Source organism: Solanum pennellii, chromosome 9, assembly GCF_001406875.1.
Source record: "Solanum pennellii chromosome 9, SPENNV200".
Classification (NCBI taxonomy): domain Eukaryota; kingdom Viridiplantae; phylum Streptophyta; class Magnoliopsida; order Solanales; family Solanaceae; genus Solanum; species Solanum pennellii.
In genome coordinates this window covers 75,808,365-75,828,169 of record NC_028645.1, presented here as the reverse complement: position 1 = coordinate 75,828,169, position 19,805 = coordinate 75,808,365, and the positions used below count along the sequence as shown (strand labels likewise).

Below are 19,805 nucleotides of genomic sequence, written 5' to 3'. Positions count from 1 at the left end.
TTTGAGGCCCCAATAAATTTTAATAGTGAATTTATTATTTTATAATTAAAAAAAAAGAACAATCTACTTTTTATCAAGAATATTATAGAAAATCGACGCATTCCATCTCGAATCTACTTTGAGGATATTCAAATTATCATTAATATCCGGTTGACAAGGACCTTTTTGAATATAATGTTTTCTCGCTTCATCTCGCATTCCAGGGCTATATTTTTAATGTATATTCTTTCTTCAGGATCTGGTTTAAGTGATTGCAAACCAAACTCATCTATAAAACGTAAAGAATTGTCTCTAAAACTAGCACTTGGTTGAGAAGAATTGTTTTTCATCAAAAATCTATTCATCTCAGATCACAAGAATCAATAAAAAATTATTGCAAAAAAAAAAATACGCTTATAAAGAAGAACTTACAAAAGCGAGCTGGAGCGTTCGACCAGTGCACCCACAACGACTTTTGGTTGTTAGGGTGCACAATTAAATATATGTTCATTTTATCAAATATATATATATATATATATATATATATATATATATATACACATATATACACGAAATTTTTAAAAATGTTACCGGGTGCACGTGCACCCTCACGGATACATGTGGGTCCGCCCCTGATCATGTCACGTAGGAAGCGTGTATCTATTTGTTCAATTTTTTTAAAATAAAAAATTTGAATCATTCTCGATTTGTGTGTGTCATCCTTGTGCAAGGGCCGTGCTAATCTTCTTTGTATCATTCTAATTTAATTGAATATCTCAAAGAGTTTTTTATGTATAAATTTTAATGTTTACTTGTGCACACCAAAACTACACGACATAGATGTCAGTTAAAACCAAATTAAAAACTACATTTATGTATTTAATCATTATACCATTAGCAAAACTCCAAACACATTTACACCATTTTTAAGTAAAGAACTGTTTTCATTAGTTATATTATACAATTACACTTCCTTCGTCCACTTTTAATTATTATGTTGTACTTCTCGAAAAGTCAAATTGACTTTTTCAAAGTTAAATTAGATTATATTAATTTGATACTTTAAACAAAATTTAGATATTAAAAAACTATACAAAAAGTATTATATATTGTTTTTTTTTTTTTGCATATTAATATGATTAAAAAAATATCCTAAAATATTAATCAATGTTCTTATAGTTTGACGGTATAAAAGGAATGGACAGAGAGACTAACATTTAAGAGGATAAAAAGAGAGAGCAATTTTTTTTTTATTTACCACCAGTTGTTCTGATCTCATATTGGAGCTCTTTAAATCTAAATTGCGCACTGTGCACTGGCCCATTCGGAGGTGACACTCTGATTAAGGGTTTAAGGCCGCTGCTAATACTTTAATATTGAACTAAATAGGAATATAATTTTCCCCCTCTTCCTCTCTCTTGTCTCTTTAATTTTTCCATCCAGGCCAGAACCTGTGAAAGGTAATCATTGTCTCTTTAGATTCTCTAAGTAATCTTTTCTGTTTGATATAATTTCTGATTCAGCTCTGCCATCATTGTTACTCCTTAACTGCAATGATTTTCCAATTGTTGTTTTTTTGTCTGTGCAACGATGTGGTTATAGTTTTGTGTATATAAGTGATGCAATGTTACTCCAGTTGATTAAAAACGACTTCTTGTGGAAAGTGCAATTTAGGTGCTTAGATGAGAAAATGTAAAGTTTTTTTTTTGTGTGGGAGGGGTTTCAGTTCAGTGGACTAACTTTCTCAAAATTTTCAGTTCATTTTAGTAAACTAAATTATAAACATCCTAGTCATTGATCGTCAGAGAAAGGAGCAGTCCGTCGTTGGAGGGAGTAGGGAATTCGGTCACCAAAAATATTGAAAAAAAGAAAATCAGTTAGGGTCCAAGCGATGTAAAATAACCCAACATCATCTGGGAGGTACTTGTGACTCTACCAAAATCATAGTGGCTTCGTGAAGTAGAAGAGGAATATTCTTATTTTCTTGATTAACAATATACAAGAAATAACTCCTCATATAAGTGTTCTAGATTACCTACAGTTATAGGTAATCATTCCATATTAATTATCTTATTAATTGTTCTATGTTAAGAAATTCCTTATTAGTTATATTTATATGAGATGTTGAATGCAAGTTCCTAATGTAGCAAAACCAAGGTACCTTTATAGTAGAACTAGAACACAGGATCATCATAGGATGACCATATTGATACTGAAAAGTTGTTAAACAAAAAAAGAAAGTTTTTTAATGAGGTTATTGTTTATAAAAATAGAAAATGAGGATGCTATAATATTCCTTTTCTTACGAAGTGATTTCATTAAGAAACCATCAAGAAGATGTAGTAGTTACATGTCGTAGAAACTTACAAAAATGTGGCAACTAACAAAAACAAACAATGCCAAAACTAAAGAGCTAATAAAGTCCAGAAGTTGAACTGAAGTTACTGAACTGATAGCTGGACATAAACTAGACCAACTAACAAGCTAGCGAAGCCTTCCCATCAAAACATCTCTTGTTCCTTTTTGTACATATGCACCGAAAAAATTTAAGCATGTATAATTGTCTAGATGCTCTTGATGGACTTATCAACTTTCCATATACACCCATGCATATAGGCTCTTTGAACTTGTACTCAAGTTCAAATAAGCTAGGCATATGCTGATTCGACACATGTTATCTTAACATTCAACATCTTTGTTCCTAATCTAGCTAAATTGAGATACCTTTCTTGCAAAATTAGAAACATGGGTCCATCGTTGGATGGCCATATTATTTTTGAGAAGGTAACAACGTGGAATGGCCATAATGGGAACGGGAAAAATTGATAAATAGCAAGTAAAAACATGTAAGTTCACCAACAAACTAAAAAGCTTAAGATAAAGGGAAATAAGTTTTTTCAAACCCCTCCATAAGCTCCATCTCCCTTTTTTTTTACCAAAGTACCAAACGCCCCCATCTTTTTCGTAGCATAACTTGTCATATCCTCCTTTCCCCACGCTTGTTCCTTTTCTTTACCTCATATTAAGTACATAATAATATCTTAACATATCCCATAGAATTATCTATGAAATTTTCCTTGCCCAATTTCAATGAATTTAGCAATGTTTGAATCTGCACATTGTTAATTAACAATCAAGTCACTAAGAAGTTCTCTTCTTTTTTCCTGGTTTGAGAGCCTTTATGATCTTGGTATAATCTCTCAACTAGCTTCTGCCTTCACAGTTTGCCTGCCAATTTTGTCCTTCTTTTCTCTTAGTTTTCTGGGGATTGGTGTCATCTTTCTTTCTGATAATTAACTTTCTTTTCTGTAAGACAACCATTCTAGCCCTGTCCCTCTCTAAAGTAATTGAACGCTCCTCCATACTCCATCCATACTATCCTCTAAACATTGAGTTTCTTGTTATCATTTGCCAATTTTAAGTTACACTGACGATATTTTGGAGATTTGCAGCACCACACTTCTATTTGACGGCTAATAACAAATTCCTTTTTATGTGCTTGTGTAAAAGCATTATCTTTAGCTGTGCAGTTACCAACTACTTTCTAGAGGAAAAAGTTGCAATGCTACCTTTTTTTGTGGTTGCGATTATGACTATTCCAGTAGATTTTGGCGCCAACTTTCTACGTTTCCAAAATAAGATCAATTTTCTTTCTCACTTCAATTTTGAGGGGCATGTTGGATTTTAAGTGAATATGTATATAGATCCAAAAACGGAGAAAACTAAAGTCGAGTAAGGAAAATATTCTATAGGATAACATTTAGGTTTAAATAATGATTATCTTCCATATTGTGTATAGCAGAAAACTCTTATATAATACCATTAACAAAGAAGATTGGGAACCTCGTCCAAATTATTGTACCATTGAAATCCTTTATCCAAAAAGGGCAGATCTTACGAGGAGTACTTTGCTAGAAGGAATGAGAGATTGAGAAGGAAGAAGGGTGGGGACACAAGCAATGAGAAAAAACTGGTGTATCATGTAACATTTGGGAGTTAGAGTTGAATATTCTAGGAAAAAAAGAGAACCTAAGAAGTTCCAAAGTGCTAGAAATTAGTTACTTCTACACCAATTGCTGAGATGAGAGAAACTCCAAGGTATTTCTTGAAAAGCACAACCAGTAAGGAGAACTAAAAACCTCATTTGCCTATTAGCATGGACAAATTTGTGGGGTTTTCAGAGAGGAGAACTACAGCCAGAAGAGTTAGGAAAATTTGAGTTGGAATGAACTTGTTTACCTCCTCCAGAGAAGAGTAAGCTCATCCTTTGATGTCTTACTCTGATGAGTAGAGTCTGATCAACATTGATTTGTTAGTGCAGTCTATAAAATCATCTCTAAGTTGCTGAATGAGAGAATGAACATAGTGATACGAGAATTGGTTTATGAACACCAAATGGCTTTTGTGAGAGGTAGGCAAATAATGGATGACATTGTTGACTAATGAATTGGCAGACTCAACGACAAAGTAGAAGAAAACAAGGATTATATGTAAGCTAGACACTGAAAAACCTATGATCATGTCAATTGAAATTTCCTCCTAAAATTCTAAAATACATGAGATTCGGTAGCAAGTGGATTGGTTGGATCAAATATTGCATCTCATGTGTGAAATTTAACCTTCTTATAAACGGAAACACAGAAGTGTTTTCTAGTTTGAGAAAGATCTTAGACTAGGCCCAAACTCCCTTTTCCTATTTTTAATAGCCATGGAGGGGTTGAATCATATGTTTAGGAAGAAAAGACTAATGAGTGTATGAGAGGATTTAGTGCACTTGCTGGGAGAGGGAAGGAGTTGGAGATCACACACTTATTCTATGCTAAAGATACTCTGATATTCTGTGAGGCAACTGAGGCATAAATTAGACACATAAGGGCTATATTCACTTTTTGTGAGGTCATTTCAGGCCTCCATGTCAACTGGTTGAAGAGTCATCTCTTCCCTATAAACCAAGTTGACAATTTGCGAGACATTGGGTTGCCAAAAATATACACTACCAACAAAGTATCTAAGACTACCTTTTGGTGCCAAGACCAAAGATCTAGAAGTGTGGAATGTGGTGTTGGAGAGATGTGAGAAGAAACAAGCCAGTGGAAAAATCAGTATTTGCCAGGAGGTGGTAGGATGACCCTCGTCAAGTCAATACCGGATGGATTGCCTACTTATATAATGAGCCTATTTCCAATCACCAAGAACATTGAGAAGAAAATTAAAAGGCTCAGGAGATCTTTTATTTGGTAAGGCAATTGGGAAAAAAGGCTAAAACATGGTGAAATGAGATACTCTCACACTCAGCAGAAACCAAGAAGGCTTAGGACTAAAACCTAAGTCTCCCAGAATAATTGTTTACTCCAAAAAGGGATATGGAGATTTTGTACTGAAGATAGATCCTTATAGAGGAGATTTATAGTAGGAAAGTATGGTTTACCTAACCAGTGGACAACTAAAGAGGTTATGGGCAGATTTGGATGTAGTATCTTTAGACCATTACAAGACTATGTCCATATTTTAGAAACAACATATGCATTAGTGTTGAGGATGGAATGAAGACAGAGTTCTAGAATGAAATATGGATAGGGAAGAAGACAGTTTGAGAAATCCAATACCTCACCTATATTCATTGAGTCTACAAAACAATGATACTCTGGCACACGTTTGAAGTCAATAGGGTGGAATCTACTATTTAGGAGAGCATTTAATGATTTGGAAATTTAGGAGGCTGCTATGTTATTAGGGGTTCTTAATAATTTCCTAGTCAAAGGTCTGGTAAATCAATATGGAAGATAAACAGCAAAAGCGTCTATACAATGAAATCATGCTATTGGAAGATGAACTATAATGTCTCACTTATTGATAGATGGCCCTGGAAGCGGCTTTGAAAGGTAAAGTATCCATTGAAAGTCTCATGTGTTTGTCTGGATATTAATTAAGAAGGCATGTCTCACTGATGATGCCTTATAGAAAAGAGGCATACAAATTTGTTCAAGGTGCTTTATGTGTCAAAAGAAAGTAGTAGTGAACAACTATCTATTCATACACTGACAAATAGTTGCCAGTAAATTTTTTATGCATTTTGGGGGTTTGTTAGGTGATGCCAAAGACTACTGTGGAGCTTCTGAACAATTGACCAAGTGTTGGAAGCAGAGGTAAAAAGGAAGAAGGGTGGAAGCTCATTCATCATGTATCTAGTGGTCCCTATTGGAGTAAAGAAACATTAGGTGCTTTGAAGGAAAAAAATTACTTTTTAGAAGATTAAACAAACTATATTAGTGTTTTTTTTTTGGTGTAAACAAGATATGGTGGGGGGTGGGGGTGGTAGAAATAGTTGAGTTCTTAGGGAACTTGTAATCTGATTACCCTTATGGGTGTGCCCATCAGGCCATCACACTATGGGATGTAATAATCTTCATATGAATATTTTCTCCAACTTCACTTACCCTTGTAGTAGATGTTTCAAACGTGGAACTAGGGAGAACTATCTCTTCTTTCTTAATGCTCTCCATTTGAAGAGGTGATGGTGTAATGGAAAATTAGGGGTCAAACTGTGTTAAGGTAACATCTATGCTGAAAAAGGATCTCCTTGAGGGGGAATGATAGCATTTGTACCCTTAATGTATCGGATATTATAAAGACACACTTAAGGGCTCTAGGATCAATTTTCCCAGAATTTCTAGTGTGATTGAAATACCCCATAAATTCAATGACCTAAGCTAGAGCCTCATATTATGAATAATGACATAAAAATGGCTAAAACGATGTTTCTAGACCTAAATTAATGTGAATAACTTGGTTTGGAAGTGTTAGTACGTAAATGTCAAGAAATGACCATGACGTCCGAAAATAGTGAAATTGAACTAGTAGGTGTTCTAGGGTCTTGTGAAGGCTTGGGAGTGTCATACGATGGTTAGATCTTGTAAAATACTTTAAATAGGTAAAACACTATGTTTAGGATCAAAACGTCTGGTACAACCCCCCAAGGACCACCCTATGGGTCCTTAAGGAGGACCCAAATTTTGGAGCCATAAGGTGCAATTTGTAGCAACCACTCACGAGACCCATTGACGGGGCATGGGTGGACTTTGTGAGTTGAGACTTAGTCTCCTCACCAAAGCCTCCCCAATACCACTCTATAAATCAAACGACGACCTACATAACGGGGTGTCACACCATCTACGATCTGTAGATGTTGTCTGTCAATGGTGTCAGGTAAGTCGACTTTTAGTTTAAGTCAAGGGTCTTATTTTTTGTTAGTCGTTTTATTAGGGGTTAAGGGCGTGGTTAGTGGGTTAATTACCTAACTAAGCCTAACTATAAGACCCAACCCCATTATCCCAACTCATTATAACTCAACACACAAAAATCAATACATATACTCTCTCTCAACTCAAGACTCCATTGAAGAGGAAGAACAAACTTTAAGTAGGGTTCAAGAACAAGACTTTCCTCCATTAATCCTTAAGGATTGACAAGGTATGGGATCTCTTCACTCTTGGGACTCCTTTCCCCAAGACGTTCATTCAAATTGATTTTCAATGTTGTTCCAAATTTCTAGATTTCACTCATTTTCGTGGGTCACCTTTAAACTTGACTTATTTGGTCTAGAATTGATTATAAATGATTTGATGTCGTATCTTTGGGTTTCGACCTAATTCCCTAAAGACCCATGGATGTCCCCCTTCTCTTTATCCTAACTCTTGAATTATGTTGAATAAGGATCAGAGGTGGTGTAATTGAGTATGTTCTTTTATAATTGACTATTGTGGGATGATGATATAATGAATTTGATGGATGAATATTATGGATTTGTGATAGAAGTCTTGAAAGGGTATCTTGAAGACCATTAATAGTACTTTCAAGGCTATGAACATTCTATTGTAGTATTGCTGATTTATCCTTAGTAATGTTGATTACTTGAAGTATGAGATTGAGAAAGAGACGAGAGAGGCGAGTGAGAGAGGGTAGAGAGTGGGAGAGACGTGAATTGTATATGTATATCGGTTAGATCATTATATATTATACATATGTATTTGTATATTTTGGCGAATTATACATATACAAACGCGACTAATTATATATACTCGAAGTCGGTCCACATAATTAATGTATAATGTTAGTTGCGAGTGGTAATTATAACAAACTATAGCTATGATAAGTAATTATACATTCTAAATTTGCCTAACCACGTAATTTTCCCAAGAAAATATGAGTGACCCATTTAATTTAATATGGGCAAAATGATTTAGTTTCACTTATATGGGCTGAAATTGCCACTGGTATTTATTAGGGAAACTTACATAAATATACTATATTAAGAAAATATATACCATTCATAGCAATAACATTTTTTTTCACTTAATCACTTTTAATACATTTATGATACAATTTTAATCCATATTACAAAGAACAATTTATAATTCACACATAATATACGTTTTATTGATGATTAATACATTTATCACACATTTTAATACACTTATAATACAATGCGTCAATTTCTTACCATACAAGCATAATATATTTTTAAAAATAATTATAATAATATTTATTGCATACATAATTCACTTTTAATACATTGAGCATATTTAACATAGTATTGTTATTAATGATAATAAATAAAAAATATCGCTAAAATGAGTAACTAATTTTTCTTATTTATTATCACTTTTTAAAGACTGAAAATTGAGGGTTTAAATGGCATTTTATTGAATGGCATCGCCGGTAGGTTTTGGGTAATTCCTTGTAAACGTCTCCATTGTTAAACATATGAGACCTTGCCACTTCTAACGTATACTTATTTTTCTTTTGCAACAATCCCATTTTATACACCATTTGATAGATTATCCCTTCGAACTCCAAATCATCACCAAATTTTTTATCCGTATATTCTGTGCCGTTATCAGTTCAAGATTCTTATAGCCTCAAATTGAGTACAAATCATCTGAAAGCAAGAGAAAACCTCAATTTTGGCCTTGATCAGATTCACACAAGTCAATTTAGTGCAACAATCAATAAGGGTAACAAACCATCGATTTTTTTTCAAACAAAGAAACAGTTTAGTAGGACCCCATGTTTGTGATTCCAGACTGAACAATGGAACAGCAGTTTAATGCTTGCTAACTAATGATTTTTTGATTCTTGGGTATAATAAGTTTTTTTTTTGGTTTAACAGATTGAAAAAAAAATGCAACTTGCAAAAGTTTTTGTTAGTATTCAAGTGTTCTCTCCTATATGATTTTCTTCTTTTTTTGACCCTTTAAACAAATTTGATCCTTCCTTTCCAGAATATAGAGAACATTGCAGCAAAGAAGTCGGTACAGGATACTGGTGAAAGGTCAAATGCTCTGCATAGTTCATGAAAGGGATATTAAGCGGCAAAAGAAAATAAATTCTGGTTTGTCAGAAATGAGCTTAGAAAGTCATGGTCATATTCTACAAAGATGTCCTAGTTCTGAAATTGTTGCTGATTCCAACTGCAATTTGGAGTATAAAATATGTGAATCTCCTAATATTGTTCAGCCAAAAGCAGTTATAGATCAACATCCTCCGAAAGGAAGTGTTTGTGCATTCTGTCATTCTGCCAAGACCAAAGAGGTAAGTTTATCAGTGCTATATATGGAAGGAGAAACTTCAAGCTATCAGCTGCCATTGTCGTGTTGCTTTATATTTTTCTTAATACTCTCTCCACTGCTATCATTTGGAAAGTTATCCACGTATATTGTGGTCCACTCCTTTGTTTATTTGCACGCGTGTTTATCTGGACATATTCTGCTATATGTAGCCTATTCTTGATTTTAACTTTTTCATTTTTTGTCAAATATTTGCAGAAAACTGGACCGTTTCTGTACTTTGCAAATGGAAGGGAAGTTGTGGGTAATGTTATTTGTCTTTCCAAAGTCATATGTGTGCACAGTAAGTGCATTGAATGGTAGGTGGTTTAAATCACTTTGCTTGATATTCTTTATAAATAGAAATCACTTTGTTTGATATTCCAGACATAATTTTGTTTTATAATTACTCGCCATTTCAAAAAACATAATTATGTTTTAAAATTGCGCAACTGATAAAGGGAAGCTTTAAGTAGCAGTTACGTGACAGCTCTATCCTGTGCAATCACTACATTTCTTTATGTAGGTGTTGGATGACAGGATGAGATGGAACAAGTGGACTTTAAACGCATTATTTCTCTTCATCTTTATGCTTGAATTATTTAGCTGTGGATAGATGTTATTGACAATTGGAGTTGGAGATAAAAAGGAACCTTCTTTTGTTGGTCTAATGATTTCTTTTTATTTAATAAAATTGTCAATATTCACATACTAGATCATTGGACACTAGAGCTAGATTCTCAAAAATAACCAAGAGGAAACTATGGTTAGTTGGTCAGCTAAACAAAACAGAACCTAGTCTACAAACAAGGAAAACAACTAAGCCTATCTAAACAGCTTGTCCATTTACCCACTATATGTAACTTAGAACTATGAATCTAATGATAGCTTTGCTTTCATGTGCTTTCTGACAGAATCTCAACTGTTTCGATCTAACCAGAGATGATAGCAGTGGCTACAAATAGAAGCCCTATGATAGCATTCGTAGATCTTCTATTGTTCACCTTAACTGACAGCCACCCTATCTCAGCCTCCCATGATCCGATCTGCCTATTAAGTCCTATATAATGTAGTAGAGTCTTCCAGATGTGCTGGGAATAAGAGCTATCAAAGAACATATGAGCATGAGTTTCCTCCCTGCAGATGCACTAAGAACACAATCCAAATGTGTTTATGAAACTGTGTTTTTAGTGAATTTAGTCAAATTTGAATAATCCGGATAGGGCTTAACTCATATAGAGCTAATCAGGCAACACGTATAGGCTGTTTCACTACATGACTTGTATCTCCACTGCTAAAGCATAATCTCATTCTTATATTACATCATATTTCTGTTGATCCTTTGGCATGCTGTTTTATTTGTGAACACCACAATTATTTGCTAGTCAATAAACTTAGGTAAGTTAGGTTTGATTGGATACTTTTCGGAACTTAATTTCATTGGTAACAGGACACCTCAAGTATATTATGAAGGAGAAATTATACAGAATTTGGACACTGAGTTGGCAAGAGCTGCAAAACTCAAGTGTAGTAGTTGTGGCATGAAGGGTGCAGCACTTGGCTGCTACGTAACGTCTTGCAGGAGGAGTTATCATGTGCCCTGTGCATTTGAAATCCAGGATTGCCAATGGGATATGGTAAGTAAATACAACTAGTTAACATATTTATCAAATTGAGCATTGTAAAGTTTCCATCTTCTTATTTTCCCTTAAAGTTTGCATCTTTAATTACAGGAGAACTTTTTGATGCTGTGCCCAATTCATAAATCTGTTAAATTTCCAAATGAGAAGTCAAAGTCCAGAAAACATATCAGGAGGGAAATGCATCCAAAGGCTTCTCCCCTGTAAGAAGAGTATATTAAGGCACTTGCTATTTTGTTTTCTATCAGCTCTTACATTAATGGTAGTTGTTGAGAATGATAAAAACATCATTATGTCAATTTTAAAATCTGTCTGCTACTAATTCAATCTACCCACTTGCCTTAAACTCCTTGGTTTAAGTTTTGTTAATTTTGAAACTGGTGTACCTTCCTAGTACCATCAATATTTTATAATGGTTTTCTAGATATAAATAATGTACACTACTACTTTGACTTCAAATAATAACATTATTATTTATAAAAAGAAGAATTAATTCTAGTTAACAAGATGTTAGGCCTTGCTCAAAAATAAAACAAGATGTTAGGCATTTGTTTGCAATACATTACTTTGGAGGTTGTTGTAAAAACCTTTTTTTAAGGGAAAATAGTCAATTGCCTCACAACCTATTAGCCAATACCAACTACACACCTATGATTCATGGGTACCTCTTGAACCATTTTAAAGTGAAATTAATTCCGCCCTAAAATGTCATAATCAGTCATGTGTTTTATGGTGAAATACACACGCTTGACGCGTATATTTCATCAGTTAATTTTTTTCCTACTTCATCTTCCTTTCTTCTTCAATCATTATTTCAGCCCTAATCACTATAAAACACCATTTGTTTTACCTCAAAAAATTCCTGTGTCTAACAAATCAGAATCAAATCTAATACACTACTTTATCAAATAAAAAATTATTGCCATCTTCTCTGAGCCATCACTTGTGAATTCCGAATAGAGGCTCTTCGGCTCTACAAACTTCAATGACTCCCCCCCCCCCCAACTCTCTCACAGACATCTTTTAGTAGTCAAAATGAACTTGTAACATCAATTTTAAAAACCCCTCATTCTTAGTCTCTCCAAAATATTCATGAACATGTTATAATATGAGTTTGGTTTTGATTCTTAGTGGGTTCTTCAAAAAATATGGATGATGGTGAGTTGTGACTACCTTGTACCTTCTGCATGTAGCAGTTGTTTCCATTTCAATTCCTTCTAATAAGTTCAAAAACAACAACCCATTGCTTTTTCTCTTTGTTATTGTTACTCTTGAGTCAATGGCTTAGAAAGAGGAAAATTAATGGGTATGCCTTTTAAAAATGGATTTGATTTATTAGATGTGTTCTAAACAAGTCTATTTAAGAATTATGTTCATAAATGCATCAATTGCTGGTAATTTCTACACCCGACATTCATGGATGAAGCTTTAACAATGATAATGGTGGAGGAGATATAGTTGTTTAGGTAAATAACGAGAAAAAGAGAACAAGAAAAAGAGAAGGAGAAAAATTCTAAAAGAAAAAGAAAAAAGGCAACATATTCTCTTTGAGAGAGTGCAATGCATTCTCAGTGCCAACTCAACAGTTGAGGGTTTATTTATTCCATTTAAAGTAGTCCAAGGGGTAATAGGACCCTATGAAGTATATGTGTGTTGGTCATTAGCTAATAGGTTGTGGGACGGGGCATGCATTTGACTTGTTTTTCTTTATTAATATGAAGATGTGAGGAGTTTAATTTTAGCGTTCTAAAATATTTTTGGTAAACATAGATAGTTTTTCTTTTTATCTTTTTATATAAATTTTGTACCTTTTCTATATCATCTTTAATATTGTTTTAACAATAACATACCCAATGGAATCTCACAAGTGGGTTTGGGGATGGTAGAGTGTACGCAAACCTTACCAGTACATCGTGGAGATAGAGATGTTGTTTCAGACTGCCCCTTGACTCGAGTCCAACAAATCTTGTACAAAGAAGAAGAATATTGTTTTGAATGAAAAATATCACTACAATTTTTTTGGGCCTAAACGATGATTCAAGGTTGTGGTAGGCGTAGGAGCTAGGCGGAGCGGTAGTGGAGCTCAGGTTGTAATGCAAGTGCGCAGTAAGTGTAATATCTCCTCAGACACGCTCTTTCTACAAGCAAGCAAAGAGCTAGTATGGGTTGGAATGGAATATCGTATGTATTGTTGAATCCAACTTGAAGCTCTTTTGAACAAGCGAGGAATGAATGACCTCTCACGACCCAAAAAGGGATGTGACGGTACTCGTCTTATCCCACCAAGACAATTCAGCCTAAAATCCAACCATTACGATAAATTGTGGAAATAAAATGATAATAAAAGTCCAATATTATAAAATAATGCGGAAATTCTTAATCAACTTAAATATAACCCAAAACCTGGTTGTCACATGCACAAGCCTCTAATGTATTACACTAGATAAAAAGAAAACATAAGTCTCAAATGATGTTGTCTCTAAAATAAAACAAGATCATAAATAGAAGTAAGAGGGTCCGTTGAGATGACAAACAACTATCTCACAAATCTCCTAAGGAAGCCTCAAACAAGAAGAGGAAAAGGAGTATCACCAAGATCCGGGCTAGTATCCTACAAAAATATAGAAGCAAGGGTGAGTACCATATACACGGTACTAAACAAGGAAACTTCTAAACACATGCTAAGGGACTAGAATATGAGTACTCCTTACACCCCAACGGAACCTCCACAACTACAACTTGCATAAAAACCAATCCGACCTAATAGTTTACAATTTAGATAACACATAGTTCAACAACAACACTCTGATAATTACAGATCAACAACAGACGGGGTAAAGTTCATCAATCACAAGTTCCACAAAAGGCACTCACAAGTTCACAAATGATATAGATATGCAATACAATAAAATGCAATGCCAAGTATAGTGATGCATGTTTGACCAAACGATACATACTTGTTGTCTCTCAGTCTACGATCCATGGGGGACATATTTGTCTATGCATCCGTCGCGGTGTGCGACACAACCCTCGACAGTAAAATTCATCGCGACGTGCGACATGCCTCTCGATAATAGAATCCGCCGCATCGTGCGACACGTCCCTCGAGTCATAGCATCTATCTCGGCACGAATCACGTCCCTCAAAATAGTACATACTCTTTAATTTCTATTCTTCTGCAATTCACATAACACTGTCACAACCATGTCGTAGAACCAATGCAAATGACATGTTCACACAAATAATAAGGAGATGACCATTTTCATGACAAGACACAATTCACAACGACACAATTGTGATACAACATAAAAAATGAATTAATAAGCCTTTCAAAATCATCCTCAACACATCACACCAAAAATTAATCATTATTGCCTTTTATTACCCCTTTTTTATACATAGGAATTATTCAATTTGGACAAGTCAACCCATCACCAAGTCTCATTACTCCCAAACACATAGTATAAGGAAATACACGATTCCATACACTTAACAAGGGTTTAGAAATCCACTAGCCTCAAATAATTGAGCTAATACTTCGAGACTTGAGTCTTCCCCTTTCATAAAGCTTCAAATAATTGAGCTAATACTTTGAGACTTGAGTCTTCCCCTTTCATAAAGCTTCAAAGAGCTTCCAATCTATCAAATCTATAATCATCATAAGAATACGAATATATGACACCCATATTACTATATTTAGTTTCGAATTGAAAATCGGGTCAAAAAGTCATTCCGAGCCACCAAATTTGAATTTAAAAATTTCTTTTAGATTATGTTTACCCATGATAAACAAACTCGCATGCAAAGTTTCAGCTAAAACAGATCATTATTCGACCCCAAACTAAGATTTTATTCTAAGAAGCCTAGACATATGTTTTCTTTATTTAGCAGTTATACCGTTTTTATCCTAAAAATCTATTCATAATCGCATAAAAATTTAATGAAAAGGATGAGAAAAGCATTACCTTGACGCTTTGGGATGAAAATCCCAATTTTTCTCCTCTCTTTTTCTCCCTTTTTTTTTCGTCTGAGTAATTTTTTTTCCTCTGTTGGGTAACTAACCTGAAAAGATAACATGTTCATAAAGTATCTCAAAAACCATTGTCAACCTCATCATTTCAATATCCTCAAAATACATCATCGAGTCATCACCTTACTCATCCCCTTCAAAATGCTGAACATTCTAAATCTAACCACGCATTCCTTTCATAGCCTTAAACTAAGATGGAAGTGATAGACTTATGAAAAGGATGCGTGGTTAGATTCGGAATGTTCAACAATTGGAAGGGGCGTTGAGTAAGGTGATGACTCAATGATGTATTTTGAGGATATTGAAATGATGAGGTTGACAATGGTTTGGAATACTTTATGAACATGTTATCTTTTCAGATTAACTACCCAACAAAGGAAAAAAAAAGAAAGGGAGAAAAAGAGGGGGAAATAGGGGAGAAAATTAGGGTTTTCATCCTAAAGCGTTAAGGTAATGCTTCTCGTCCTTTCCATTAAATTTTTATGTGATTATAAACAAATTTTTTGGTTAAAGACGTGTATAACTTATGCTAAATTAAGAAAATATAGGTCTTAGAATTCTTAAAACAAAATTTTGGTTTGGGGGTCGAATAAGGATCCATTTTAAGCTGAAATTTTGCATGCGAGTTTGTTTATCATGGGTAAACATAATCTGAAAATTAATTTCTAAGTCAAATTTGGTGGTTCAGAATGACTTTTTGACCCGATTTTCAAGCCAAAACAAAATATAGTAACATGAGTGTCATTATATTCATATTCTTATGATGATTATATAGTTGATAGATTGGAAGCACTTTGAAGCCTAAGCCTTATGAAGGGTAAGACTCAAGTCCTGAAGTAATTGCTCAATTGTTTGAGACAAGTAGATTTCTAAACCCTTGTTAAGTGTATAAAATCGTGTATTTTCTTGTAGTATGTGTTTGGAGTAATGAGACTTGGTGATGAGTTGACTAGTCCATATTGAATAATTCTAATGTATGAAAAAGGGGTAATAAAAGGCAACGCGATTAATTTTTGGTGTGTGATGTGTTGAGAATGATTTCAAAAGGCTTATTGATTCATTTTGATGTTGTATCACGTTTGTGTTGTTGTGGATGATGCATTGTTATGAAAATGGTCATCTCCTTATTATTTGTGTGAGCATGTCATTTGCATTGGTTGTGAACAGAGGAAGAATAAGAAATTAAAGAGGATGTACCATTTCAAGGGACGAGTCACGTGCCGAGATGGATACTATGATTCGAGAGGTGTGTCGCACGTCGCATCGCATTCTTATATCGAGGGACGTGTCGCACATTGCGACGGATTTAACTGTTGAGGATCGTGCTGCGATGGATGTATGGACAGATATGTCCCCCATGGGTCTCGAACTGACGTTAGTTTAGACATGCATCACTATACTTGACATTGCATTTTATTGTATTGCATATCTATTATCATTTGTGAACTTTTGAGTGCCTTTTGTGGAACTTGTTATTGATGAACTTGACTCCGTGTGTTGCTGATTTGTTATTATTAGTGTTGTTGAACTATAGGCTATTAAAACTGTGAACTATTTGTTACGTGAAGCCGTAAAAGGAACTGCTCGAGTTGCTGGTATAATTAGGTTTCACTATGCTCTTGATAAGTAAGTGTATCTCATCCTCTTGTCATGTGGAAAAGAGGCTTGTTAAGGTATTAGTATGTCTAATAGGAGTATCTTCACATACATATGCACACTAGAAGAGATGTGTTATCTGTTTAGGTTTTAATAGTCTAGTTAAATACTTAAATTGAGTAGTCCATTATGATTTATCCACTAGTGTAAATTTGGGAAACTGTTTTTGTTTTCTCTTTCCTCTTAGACTTTGAATGAAGTAATATCCTTGTCAAGAAGTTAGCTAGCATATCTATTGGAACATATTGGATATCAAGCTCTGTTAAATGAAGGAAGCCACATGATATTGGGGTTTATTAGTTGAAGAGCTTCATATTAATTCATGAAATACACAACAAAACTTGCTTGTATACTATAATACATCACTTTTTTTTATGTAAATCAAAGGACAATTGTGATGTGGAGTCATTAGAATATGAGGGTAATTGCCCCGAATTGTCCTCATCTATAAGTAACTCCATAACTCTCTTCCTTTTTGACCATTGTGCATGCAGAACCATCGACCAATTGACTTTTTGGGCAAGATCATCAGATGGACCAAAAGAATGGGTTCTTTGTGGGTCTGCTCTATCCTCAGAAGATAAGGTTGGTTTATCTTTCTGCAGTGACTATATCATCTGCTAGTTCTATCATATGTCCCTTGTATCTATTTTAAGACTGTTTGATCAGTCTTAAAATCATGTATGCAGTTACAAGTCACATGGAGAACTGCCATTGGCATGTTTCCAGTCAAACCCTTTGTTTATTTGATTATTTCAGCTCTCTGGTATACTAGAGGAGTCAACTTATCATGGTCATGCGATGGTTTAACTCTACGTTTGTCAACATTAAGTTGATGTCTTAGTCCTGGTTGATCATTGATGCATGTCCTGGGAATAGCAATGTATGAAAGATCCACTTATTTTAGTATCTTTACTTTTATTTGTTTACTTGTATGGTATTTGTACTTTAGCCTACATTAATGCCCTTTTATTTGAGAAAGCTTTTGAAGTAAAACAAAATTGTAACTTCTTTTTGTTTGGAATTGTTAGCCAAAAATGGTGCATTTCGGACATTATTAATCCATCGTATTGTTTTTTGACATTTTGCAGTATATGTTGGTGAAATTTGCTGATATGTGTGGTGCAACTGTGTGCAAGTTCTGGAAACCAAATGTCACACATGTTGTTGCAACAACTGATGTAAAGGGTGCATGCACCAGAACAATGAAAGTTCTCATGGCGATTTTGAGTGGAAAATGGATCCTAACTATGGACTGTAAGCACTGTTTCCTGTTTATATAAAATTGTTTGTGGGATAGGTTTTTCATTTGGTTCTCCATGGAATGTGGGTGAACGTTCAATCGCTATTGAATCAAGAAATGCAATAAAGTAGAATGTGTGGGGATATAAGAATAAGTTGTTTTGGTGTTGAGGGAAGAGAAGGAAATACCTGAATAAATGTGTGACTTCTCCAGAGCCACTTTGAATGCGTGGACTTTTTTTGGAAATAGTTTGCTTGGCCTGGGTCAACAGTTAATTAGTTGTCTAATGAAGAAGGATGATTATTTTATTTTAATTCCATTCTTCTACCATGGAACTTGTTTATTTGCAGGGGTAAAAGCTTGTGTTGCAGCAAATGGTCCAGTAAATGAAGAACTTTATGAAATAAGTCTAGACAATTATGGCCGTTCTGGGGGCCCCAAAGCTGGAAGGTTGAGGGCCTCAACTAATGTAAGTATCTGATTGTTGCAGAGCTAGAGAAACTAGTTTATTATATTCCTTGTGGATAAGCTTGACGGTTAAAGATTTTTTTTTCTGGTTCTCAACTGAGGTAGCACATATTAAAAGCTGTAGTATCCAGTAAACAATTATTCCTTTATGTTACAGGCGCCAAAGCTTTTTGATGGTTTCGAGTTTTATTTGGTTGGAGATTTTATGCCAGCTTACAAAAGTGACCTGTTAGATCTAGTCGAGAAGGCTGGAGGCACTATCATTCAGAGTGAAGAGCAGTTGGTGAAACAGAATCATGCTGCACAGGGAACTCAGCCATCTTCTCTAGTTGTATACAACTGTGATCTCTCGCAGGGTTGCACGTTTGAAGAAGAAAGCAGTATTTTGCAGCAAAGATTAGCTGAAGCTGAGGATCTAGCCAAGCAAATCTGTTTTCATACCGTTCAGCATACTTGGATTCTTGAATCTATTGCTGCATGTAAATTGGTACCTTTCTGCTGATGAGTGATCGCTGCAAGTTTTTTGTGCGACTGAAATACTTCCATTTGTGGTAGAAGAGCAAAAGTAGTTGTACATTTTCTGCACCTGAGAAATATAGTTGAAATTTAGATGCTAAATTTTGTGTATAAACGTGAGAGATATTACAATCTTGGTTTAAAGTTCTAACAGTTTTGTATTGGAAACTACACCAAATTGAACCCATTAGGCCAACTGTTAATTCAAATTGGACTCAATCCATATTTACCATGAATGGACCCACAGTCCAAGCTATTTACCTTACTGTATCCTTGTTCTATTCACTGAACCTTTGCTTCTTCATCATTGATACCATTAGAGTATATAATATATATATATATATACTTTAGTAGTATTTACATACTATGACGGTATTTATATACTCGTGGTATTTGTAACACTTCGAAATTTTTTAAGTTAAGACTTGAAAAATCCTTCATTTGTTGATATGATTTTAGTGTGTGATTCTAATTTTCTTAGGTGTTAAAATCACTAGAATCCTCTAGCATAAAGTTGAGTTGAATGTTTTCTTATCTATTGGCATATAAAGAGTTAGGTGGCCCATGATCTATTGAATCAAAGGTCTTTGAGTCTTCTTTCCAACACTTTGCAAAATTTTAAGCTCCGAGTAAGAAGTTATGGTTGCTTGAGTGAAGCCTCCCCATTT

General features: G+C 34.5%; 1 protein-coding gene and 1 non-coding gene across 3 annotated transcripts; one reads left to right on the top strand and one right to left on the bottom strand.

The window, feature by feature from the left end:
* Nucleotides 1-663: 663 nt before the first annotated feature.
* LOC114074105 lies at nucleotides 664-765 on the bottom strand. Its single transcript, XR_003574588.1, has one exon. It is a non-coding gene; the product is annotated as a U6 spliceosomal RNA (small nuclear RNA).
* A 7,917-nt stretch (nucleotides 766-8,682) lies between these two features.
* Nucleotides 8,683-19,373, top strand: LOC107029828 (BRCA1-associated RING domain protein 1-like). Of its 2 annotated transcripts, none has more exons than XM_015231273.2 (9): nucleotides 8,683-8,993; nucleotides 9,261-9,570; nucleotides 9,804-9,904; nucleotides 11,035-11,221; nucleotides 11,318-11,427; nucleotides 17,405-17,495; nucleotides 18,002-18,167; nucleotides 18,504-18,622; nucleotides 18,779-19,373. In XM_015231273.2, the coding sequence occupies exons 2-9, from the start codon at nucleotides 9,316-9,318 to the stop codon at nucleotides 19,121-19,123; spliced, it is 1,374 nt and encodes a 457-aa protein (XP_015086759.1). In that variant the 5' UTR covers nucleotides 8,683-8,993; nucleotides 9,261-9,315; the 3' UTR covers nucleotides 19,124-19,373. The 2 variants fall into 2 exon arrangements, with proteins under 2 accessions (XP_015086759.1, XP_027775306.1); XM_027919505.1 differs by lacking the exon at nucleotides 8,683-8,993 and adding an exon at nucleotides 9,102-9,118.
* Nucleotides 19,374-19,805: the final 432 nt, after the last annotated feature.